At 34.8% G+C, this 10212-nt stretch overlaps 2 protein-coding genes across 7 annotated transcripts in view; both read left to right on the top strand.

Annotated features, from left to right (window-relative positions):
• LOC104787761 (DNA polymerase zeta catalytic subunit-like) overlaps positions 1-4877 on the top strand; it is a 10284-nt gene extending 5407 nt beyond the window's left edge. For all 6 annotated transcript variants that reach the window (XM_019246056.1, XM_019246055.1, XM_010513391.2 and 3 more), the window contains 10 exons: positions 739-881; positions 1036-1615; positions 1696-1842; positions 2069-2341; positions 2478-2585; positions 2692-2897; positions 3161-3464; positions 3550-4167; positions 4288-4492; positions 4578-4877. In XM_019246056.1, coding sequence (XP_019101601.1) covers positions 739-881; positions 1036-1615; positions 1696-1842; positions 2069-2341; positions 2478-2585; positions 2692-2897; positions 3161-3464; positions 3550-4167; positions 4288-4461 — 2553 coding nt within the window. In that variant the 3' untranslated portion in view covers positions 4462-4492; positions 4578-4877. The remainder of the gene's footprint in view (positions 1-738; positions 882-1035; positions 1616-1695; positions 1843-2068; positions 2342-2477; positions 2586-2691; positions 2898-3160; positions 3465-3549; positions 4168-4287; positions 4493-4577) is intronic.
• On the top strand, positions 9462-10059 carry LOC104787759 (defensin-like protein 159). The gene is made up of 2 exons (XM_010513382.2): positions 9462-9698; positions 9814-10059. The coding sequence occupies exons 1-2, from the start codon at positions 9647-9649 to the stop codon at positions 9993-9995; spliced, it is 234 nt and encodes a 77-aa protein (XP_010511684.1). The 5' UTR covers positions 9462-9646; the 3' UTR covers positions 9996-10059.

Genomic DNA, 10212 nt, shown 5'->3' with positions numbered 1-10212 from the left:
GCGAGTTTCACTGATCTTGCTTCTGCATCTAATGTGATGTCTGTGTCTGAGCACATGCAGCACCATAATAAGAATTCAGAATCAAATGCTTATACAGAGTCTGATATAGATCTGAAACACAAAGGAAATAGTCTTAACTTTCAGACTAGTGTTTCCCAAGAGATGTCTCAGATTTCAGGTCCTGATGGGACATCAGGGCCCACTCCCTTAAGTCAAATTGGATTCCGAGATCCTGCGAGCATGGGGGCAGGGCAACAGCTTACAGTGCTGAGTATAGAGGTGCTTTAACTTAACCCTCTTCTTTATGAAGCTAATCAATCTGTAAAAGTCCTCTAATGGCCTTTGCACGCATAGATTTAAGCATGGAGAGTTTGAATGGTTTGTGTACTGTGGAATCCTCATTTCATGTAATACAACTCATTGCGAAGATAAAAAAAAACTGAAAGTCTCATGCTACAGTTTTCATTCTTCGAGCCTCACAGTGAGCTAATCAATGTTTTGTTTTCACTGGGTTGATGTTGCAATTACTTGAGTAATCATTTTTTCAATGCTTGAGGATACTTGGGACTTAGAAAGACAAAATCATCTCGTTAAGGAGTTTGGCCTCTAAAGCTTATCTTAGTATGATATGTTACTCATTTTTTGTGTTAATGCTGTTACCAAAAGGCCCTCTGTGGTAAAGATGATGTTTTCTGGGAAAAGGTTCATTGATACATGTTAATTTCTGTAAACTTATAGGTTCATGCAGAGTCTAGAGGGGACCTGCGACCTGATCCACGATTTGATTCTGTCAATGTCATAGCTCTCGTCGTGCAGAATGACGATAATTTTGCAACTGAAGTATTTGTGCTTTTATTTAGTCCAGATTGCATTGATCAGAGGTAATATACCAGATTCATTTATTTTGGATTCTTTAAAATACTGCAGCTGATGTATTCGTGCTATTGTTATATCTTTAAAGCTACCTTGAACTTCAATCATTTTCTTACTCCAATATGCTTTTTCAATCTTGTTATTACTATTATCTCACTACAGGAATGTTGATGGCCTATCTGGATGCAAGTTGTCTGTCTTCGTTGAAGAGAAGCAACTATTCAGTTTTTTCATTGAGACCTTATGTAAATGGGATCCAGATATTCTTTTGGGCTGGGATATACAGGGTGGATCCATTGGTTATTTGGCTGAAAGGGCTGCACAGCTTGGTATAAGATTTCTCAATAATATATCTAGGACGCCATCCCCGACCACGACCAGTGATTCAAATAAGAGAAAGCTTGCTAATAGTCTACTGCCAGACCCGTTGGTAGCTGATCCTGCTCAAGTAGAAGAAGTGGTAATTGAGGACGAGTGGGGCCGCACACATGCTAGTGGTGTCCATGTTGGAGGTCGAATTGTTCTCAATGCATGGCGTTTGATTCGCGGGGAAGTTAAACTCAACATGTACACGATTGAAGCTGTGTCAGAGGCTGTTTTGAGGCAAAAGATTCCATCAATCCCCTATAAAGTATTGACAGAATGGTTTTCGAGTGGTCCTGCTGGTGCAAGATATCGATGCATAGAATATGTGATTCGCCGAGCAAATTTGAACCTTGAGATTCTGAGCCAACTTGACATGGTATGAAACATTTTCAATTTGATGTACATAGTGAATTATATATGTGCAAGTCGTTTATTCTACTAAATCATCGTTTGCAGATAAATCGTACGTCAGAACTTGCACGTGTTTTTGGCATAGAATTTTTCTCAGTTCTCTCCCGAGGTTCCCAATACAGAGTGGAATCCATGCTTTTAAGATTAGCACATACACAAAATTATCTTGCCATATCTCCAGGAAATCAACAGGTTTGTTTTATCTGCTACTTCCAAGTGGTTTTACATATAACGTTTCTTGGATTATCAACCAGTCATCGGACCTTAAAGGATGGGCTGGTGAACCCTCGTTTTGTTTATCGCCATAGATTGTTTCTCCTAGCTTCCATTCCATAACAAATTTCTTGCAGTAAAGTTTCATAATCTTTTTACTTCCTTGCTCATTACATTCTCCTAAGTAAACCATGTGATCATGTAGGTTGCTTCTCAGCCAGCTATGGAATGTGTACCTCTTGTGATGGAACCAGAGTCTGCATTCTACGATGATCCTGTTATTGTGTTGGATTTTCAATCTCTCTACCCTTCAATGATTATAGCATATAATTTGTGCTTTTCTACATGTCTCGGAAAACTTGCACATTTGAAGATGAACACCCTTGGGGTCAGCTCATACTCTCTAGACCTTGATGTTCTTCAGGATTTAAATCAGATCATGCAGACCCCAAACAGTGTGATGTACGTGCCACCAGAGGTAATGTGCATTGCTTTTCTTGAGAAAATTAAATCTTGAATCCAAAGTCATCATATTCAAGACAAACAAGTTATCTTATTTCCCAAAAGCGTCATTGTTTTCTGCTTAAGTAATCACCTTCTCTTCTTACATATAGGTACGTAGTGGAATTTTACCAAGGCTGCTAGAGGAAATTTTATCTACAAGAATAATGGTGAAAAAAGCAATGAAAAAGTTGACTCCTTCAGAAGCAGTTCTTCACCGGGTATAGTTATCTTGATTAGGGATGATTGGCTAATGAGAGAGTGGCCCAAGTTTTTGGTTCCAGCATGAAATTTTCAGTTTTGATAGTATATAGTGTCTTCTTTCAGATATTTAATGCGAGGCAGCTTGCTTTAAAGCTAATAGCAAATGTGACTTATGGCTATACTGCTGCTGGCTTCAGTGGTCGAATGCCTTGTGCAGAGCTGGCAGATAGCATTGTCCAGTGTGGTCGTAGCACACTTGAGAAGGCTATTTCGTTCGTCAATGCAAATGATAAATGGAACGCTAGAGTTGTGTATGGTGACACTGATAGGTAAGCTCCATATCTACTCATCTAGTTAAAGTGATTGCAAGATTTGAAACCCAATTAGAATTTACCACCATCTTTCGTGGCACTATTTTAACTTCCTCCAGAATAAAGTATAACCAGGGTTTCATGCTTGCATAAGTTAATATATACTTGTATATACTTCTGAGTGTTTATTATGGTCATTGTAGCAGCCTTGGCAAGTATGTATCGCAGTTTCTTTATTTGCTTCTTCCATGTGGCCTCATGCATTTTAATTACTTGTGTAGTATGTTTGTCCTCCTCAAAGGACGGACCGTAAAAGAAGCTTTTTTAGTTGGACAAGAGATTGCATCTGCAATATCTGAAATGAACCCACACCCAGTCACTTTAAAGATGGAGAAAGTCTATCACCCTTGTTTCCTTCTTACTAAGAAGCGCTATGTTGGGTACAGTTATGAAAGTCCAGATCAGAGTGAGCCTATATTTGATGCAAAAGGTATTGAAACTGTTCGAAGAGACACTTGTGAAGCCGTTGCAAAAACTATGGAGCAATCGTTGAGACTCTTTTTTGAAAAGAAGAACATCTCTAAGGTACAAATTGTATTTCTTGCGCTCTTTCATATCATCAGCTGAAACTGCAGTGGCTTATATCTGCTTTTCTCTATTCGTTGTGCAGGTTAAGACATACTTGTATAGACAGTGGAAGCGGATACTATCAGGGAGAGTGTCTCTCCAAGATTTTGTCTTTGCAAAAGAAGTTCGGTTGGGGACTTATAGCACAAGAGACTCTTCACTCCTTCCTCCAGCAGCTATTGTGGCAACCAAATCAATGAGAGCAGACCCTCGGACAGAGCCACGCTATGCTGAACGAGTGCCTTATGTTGTGATCCATGGGGAGCCTGGAGCTCGACTTGTTGATATGGTGGTGGACCCACTGGTTCTTTTGGACATCGATACACCCTACCGATTGAATGACTTATACTACATCAACAAACAAATTATACCAGCTTTGCAAAGGGTGTTTGGACTTGTGGGTGCAGACTTAAACCAGTGGTTTTTGGAGATGCCCCGTGCCACCAGAATTTCCCTTGGTCAACGTCCCTTAAACTCTAGAAACTCGCACAAAGCTAGAATTGATTATTTTTATCTCTCGAAACATTGCATCTTGTGTGGGGAAGTTGTTCAGGAATCTGCTCAGCTATGCAACCGGTGCCTCAAAAATAAAAGTGCTGCTGCTGCAACCATGATTTGGAAGACTTCAAAATTGGAGAGAGAGATGCAACACCTAGCCACGGTAAGTACTCCAACATCTCTAATATTTATATGAACTGATTACAGAATCTCTGTAGCTGCATTCAGTTCCAATTTCCTTGGTCCATCACTTGATTTCTATTTATATTATTATATTTTGCAGATATGCAGACACTGTGGTGGGGGAGACTGGATTGTGCAATGCGGAGTGAAATGCAATTCCCTCGCTTGCTCAGTCTTTTACGAGAGACGGAAAGTTCAGAAGGAACTTCGTGGCCTCGCCTCCATTGCTACAGAGAGTGACCTTTACCCGAAATGCATGGCTGAGTGGTTCTAACCTTGTCGCAAAAACAATTCAAAAACCAGCAGTAATCAAACTCCACTCCATGCCTTGTTTCACTCAAACTGATATATCTCATCCTGTTAGCAACGATGTGTATTTTGTATTCGCAGGATTCTGAGCAAACGGCATGGTGTCTCGTAAGTTAATAAGTATCTGGTACTATGGTCGATCATCACCTTGGTGTTTCTATATTGTTGTGACTTGTGATCAAAGAGCAATTTCGTCAAGGGCGTGTGAGTATGTTTGTTGATAGTACAGTACAGCCACTAACCATGTTGTTCAATGAGCATGTAGATATGTGTGTTGTTGTAACTCTACCACAGCTGAGTACTGTATATATAAAATTTTATATTTCTGTGTTCATAAAAAAAATGTTTAGAGACCATAATTGCAAATTAGCAGATTAAACACGACTCCAAATTTTTTTTATTTTTTTTTCTCATAAGGGATTTTTATTAGTCTTACCTTCAAACGAAGGAAGAGAAACACACAATATGTTACACACCACTCCAATTTTATTCATACTAGAAAAAGTCCCACACAATGCGTGGATAAAAAGCCTAAAAATAATAAATTATATACACATTTTTATAACTAATATATATTAAAATATATTTAGTTAATTTAAAATAAATTTAATAATAATTATCATAAATATATTAACTGTAACGTCCGTGAACGGAGTTTCACTTTTAGAGGTTGCGGTTCTGGTAAATCCCTAGTCTAATGTGGTTTAGTGGTTTTAAAGAAACCCTAAACTTTCCCTATAAAAGGAAAATGCTCTCTTCATGTGAGGGATTACCTTCCCATCCATTTTCCTGCCCTAGAGAAGATAAGAGGTTTTTGGGTATCCTTGGAGTTTAGGGAGGTGAGGATATGGTTTTGGGGATGAGAATGAAGGATAGTGGCGATGATGTGGCGTGGAGGACGACAGGGGAGCACTGGTGGTGGTGAGCTGTTGCTCCTTCCTCATATTTCGTCTCTAAACCAAGGTAAGTAGTTGATGTTAGGCTTATATAGGGGTTTGGAATGATTGTGATAGATTTTTGATGGGTAAGATGGATTGAGAAGAATCCATGGGTTGTTTTCCTTAGTTGTTATTGTTTGTGATTATTCGTATGGGAAGCAAGTATTATGGAGAGTTGGGGTTTTGCGGCGAAAAGGGGCTGAAGGAGAAGCATAGATCGTGGTTGCATGCTTTGTGTCGCTCGATCGTGGTTGCAGGCTTGGTGTCGCTCGATCGTGGTTGCAGGCTTGGTGTAAGAGGATGAAACAGAGTCTGATTTGGCTGGAATTTGGTAGGTAGCTTCGTGGTGCTACAATCTTCATATCCAACGGTGGGTTTGTGAAAGAACGGTTGGTTTGTGTTTTAGTTAAGTGTTTGTATCGTGGTCTGGCATAGACGGTTTTTTCGTAAGGTTGGGGTGTCGAGCGACACCAAGGTGATGTCGGTCGACACCAGCATGTTGTTGTGTGTTTGGGTCTTAGGAGGACAGCTAGAGTTAGGTTTGGATGAGGAGAGATCGACGGAAGTGATGCCGTGAGCGTCGGTGTGTGTGTTGGTTCGCAAGTGGTGCGATGGGGGACGTTCGACACTAGGTGGAGGTGCCGTTTGACGCTAGAGGAGTTGATAGTAAATTAGAGTATTCGTGGGACAGTGTTGTCCATGGCTGGACGGAATCAAATATTCCAGCACACCTCTCTTGTTACTCGGTCGCTAGGGGTGGTTGGTTGTGCGACTCAGTAACTAGATGAGATGGAGTTTGGTGTATTTGTGAAAGTTTTTGTAAGGAGCGATTTCTATGCCGGTTGTCTCGCTGGAATTATGGGGTTCCGGTGAGATTGTTTCCCGTGAATCCTGTGCATGGATTGGGAATCCAGATGCGGTTGTTTCAGTAACTACCATTAATCAAATTATTTACTATTTATTCTATCTTTGAATATTATGGTAAGAACTTCATAAGTATTTCACACAGAAAATATTAACAAAAAGATAAATGAATTCAGTTGACCAAAAAAATATATAAATTCGTATCGATATACTATTAAAGTAAATGTAAAGTTTAAAAGTATAATAGAAAACTTACAACTTTGACACACATATACAATTACTAAGAGGGGGTATTAAACTTGATATTCTTAGGATTTGTTAGGATTTTAAAATTTTAGAATTCTGAAAGATTTTAGGAGATTTGTTTGTGTTTTAGAGGTATTCTATTAAAAAAGAAGGAAAATAAAATGTTATTTTATGAGACTCTATTAGATTCTATGAGATTTTATAGTAAACTTTGAATGATTTTAAAATATTTTATAACACCAAAAAAAGAAAACTCTATACCAAACGATTTGTTATCGTGTTTGTTCTCATGTTTGTTCTCTCTCCTTGCATCTAGATTGTTTTTTTAGTCGTCAAAAACTTTTATTAGGCATAAAAAAGTCTCAAACAAAAAACAGAGCATGAAACTTAAAAAACCGAGCATAAAGCTTAAAAACCGAGCATACTTTAAAATCCTTTAAAATGTTAGGTTCAATACCCCCCTCTAAATAAATAGCATTACAGACTGGATAAAAAATCAATAAAGTTAAATTATTTGATTTAATTAAAAAAAATTTGTGAGTTTATTTTTTTTAAGAACAAAAAAATTAAATTTAAATTGATATAAGTTCCACCATTGATTTCGGTGAAGATTATATATTTTGTATAAGCTCACCATTCATCAGATCTAGTACGCTCAATACCATCCTCATCCATGTAATTTGTTTCTAGATTACCTCATCTGCCCACAAAGGCATCATGAGCAATTATGATGGTCACAACAAAACTTAATAAGTAAAATATAATGTAAATTGAACATGATAAGTAAAAGATGAACACTCGGCTTAGGTTCTTGATGGAGATAGATGGAGATGATAAACTTATCAAATTATGATGACCAATACAATGACGTGAATTCACATATTTAGTAGACATTCTTCTCACTCTCACTATAGTTTACTGTTTCGTACATAATTTTTTTTTGTTTTGTGAAGAGCAAAAGTACATTAAGATTTTTTTTAGATTTGCAAAGATCAAACTTTTTAAACTTGACCAAAAAAAACCAAATAAGTACATATATGAGTAATTTATGTATATTAAAATTCTAAACTAATAGAAGATACATAAAAAAGTAACCGCACATCAAAATAAAAGGTGATAGTGATTTGAAGCAGCACCAACCTAGAAATATCATAAGTATCTAATGAATATTTGGTTTTATGTCCATCATTTTGTTGACTACTCAAAGACTAACATGAATTTTAGAAACTTAATAAAATAGACATGCTAAACAACATTTGCCACTTCAAACCATGAAGAAGAAGTAGAAACTGAACGTAAAGAAGATAGACATACTTTGTGCAAAAATGAGCCTTAGACATGTTTATTTCTGCATATGCTCCAAATTTTAAATTAAATTATAAAATTTCATATTATTTTTTTTATAAAGTAATGTGAGGTGATAATAGGGAAACAACGCTGCGATACATGCGATACATGCGATCCATCGTTGCGATCGTCGCGAGAGAGAGAAACAACGCTGAGGAGGTTTTCAATTTGATGAAGATTTTGCCTTGATATTTATAAAAAAAAATTGTTTTTTTTTAGTTTTGTTTATGCAATAATACTTCAGTAGTACCTTGAAAGGTTTTCAGTTTTTTTTTTTTTCCAAACATCATGGGACTTATAGTTACATTTCTAAATAAATATACCATAAATTTTAATTGTGGTTTTTCATCTTTATTGTAAAACATAAATTGTTTGACAATTAATACATTAAAATTTATCGTGGGAGTTACATTATAAAAAATTAATACACAATAAATTATTATTATGATTATTCTTAAATCTTCAAGTTATTTAAGAATTAATAAAAAAATGGCACCGACTGAATATATGATGGATCTTAAGAATTCAGATTATGGCAATTCTATTTTTATGTCTTGATATTATTTTAATTTATCCAATAAATAAATAGATCATACAGAAAAAATTATATTTTCGAAAAAATAAAGAAATATTATATTTTATATCTTTAATAAAAAAAAATGAATTGATAATATGATGTAAAAAATTGTGAACTAAATATTTTAACAACAAAGAAATATTATAATTTTTCATATTTTCATATCTTTATATTATTTTAGATTGAAATTAATTGGTCTTATTTTAGAATAAAATGAATTGATAATATGATGTAAAAATTGTGAACTAAATATTGGAAAATATCTTACAATATTAATAATATTATGGTAACCATAAAATATTGATAAATGATACTTAATTAGAGAAAAATTAATTACTAAATGGGTATTGAAAAATTATAGGTTATTTTTAGTATAAAAGTATAATTAAATTTTATGAAAATAATTAATTTAAATTTTAGAAAAATGACACATGTCAAAAGAATAGAGTGTCACTTGTCAGCTTATTAGAGAATGAGTTTGAAGTTATTTAAGAATTAATACAAAAAAGTGATAATATTAGAAAATATTTTACCATATTGATAATATTATGGTAACTATATAGAATATTGATACCTCATTAGAAAATATATAATTCCTAAATGGATATTAAAAAATGATAGGTTATTTTTTTAGTATAAAAGTATAACTAAATCTTATGAAAATAATGTATCTAAATTTTAGAAAAAATGACACATGTCAAAAGAATAGAGTGAAAAATAACGCATGTAAAAAAAATTGAGTGCCACTTGTCATCTTATTAGAACATAAGTTTCAAGAAACCTTACTTTATTATATAAGATATGAGTTAAAAAGAAGAAGATTTGGATCATGATAAATTTCCACTGAATATGTATTTTCGTTGCCCTAATCGGTGTCCCAATTTTTTTTTTTTTTTTGGGTATGGTTTTAACTTCCTAAAGAATTTGGTTTGATATTTATATGATGTTTAGAGATCTTTGACCAAAAAAAATCAAATGTTTAGAGATCTTGCTTTGAATGATAGTGATACTTATACAAAGAAAAAAGAACACCCCATACCTAGCAACCTATATAATAATCTACACATAACAACATTTATACACAGTCATTTAAACATTAATCAAAACAAAGGACCCTTCCGTATCATCTCAAGTTTCACAAAACTTCGGTCTTTATTTAGCTGTAATATATATTGATCATGACCAAGTTATCATGTTCTTATTTCCTTGTACTCATGCTTGTATTGTCAGGTAATTTCGTACTTTTCCATATTTATAAGCATCTAAAATAGATATGTACATGATAACTTTATGGAATTGTGATTGATCATGCTAATATACATAACACGATATTTTACTTTCGTAGCTTTTTTAATGGTTGAAAGAGCTGAGGGGGAGCGATGTCATATGACGATTGACAAAGAAACTCCATGTGATCTTGTCGATTGCCGTTTAAGCTGCTATACTGGTTACAATGGAGTTGGCAAATGTTTTGACGATCCTGAAGTCGAAGTGCCTCAAAATTGTGGTTGTCTATTTAACTGTTAGATGTGTTTTCTTAATTACCATTGTGGTGATTAGTGATAATAACATTTAATTTTCACTTTCTTAATCGATATGAATATATCTAAAAGATCTGCATCCTTCCGTATGTCATCCATTTGCAGTCTGAATGATTTATTTTGGAAAATTTCCGAGATGTCCTCAATATCATGATTTCCCTTGTCCATTTTGAACCAAAACATGGTTTAAGATCAGAAAAGTA

This window comes from Camelina sativa, chromosome 5, assembly GCF_000633955.1.
Source record: "Camelina sativa cultivar DH55 chromosome 5, Cs, whole genome shotgun sequence".
In the NCBI taxonomy this organism is placed as follows: domain Eukaryota; kingdom Viridiplantae; phylum Streptophyta; class Magnoliopsida; order Brassicales; family Brassicaceae; genus Camelina; species Camelina sativa.
The sequence above is the reverse complement of the archived record's forward strand: the minus strand, read 5'-3'. Positions and strand labels throughout refer to the sequence as shown.

Excerpts from the sequence above, each read along its gene's own strand:
- LOC104787759 (XM_010513382.2), top strand. The coding sequence starts at position 9,647 with ATGACCAAGTTATCATGTTCTTATTTCCTTGTACTCATGCTTGTATTG. Across the intron at positions 9,699-9,813 it reads ACTCATGCTTGTATTGTCAG|CTTTTTTAATGGTTGAAAGA; the intron begins GTAATTTCGTAC and ends TTACTTTCGTAG.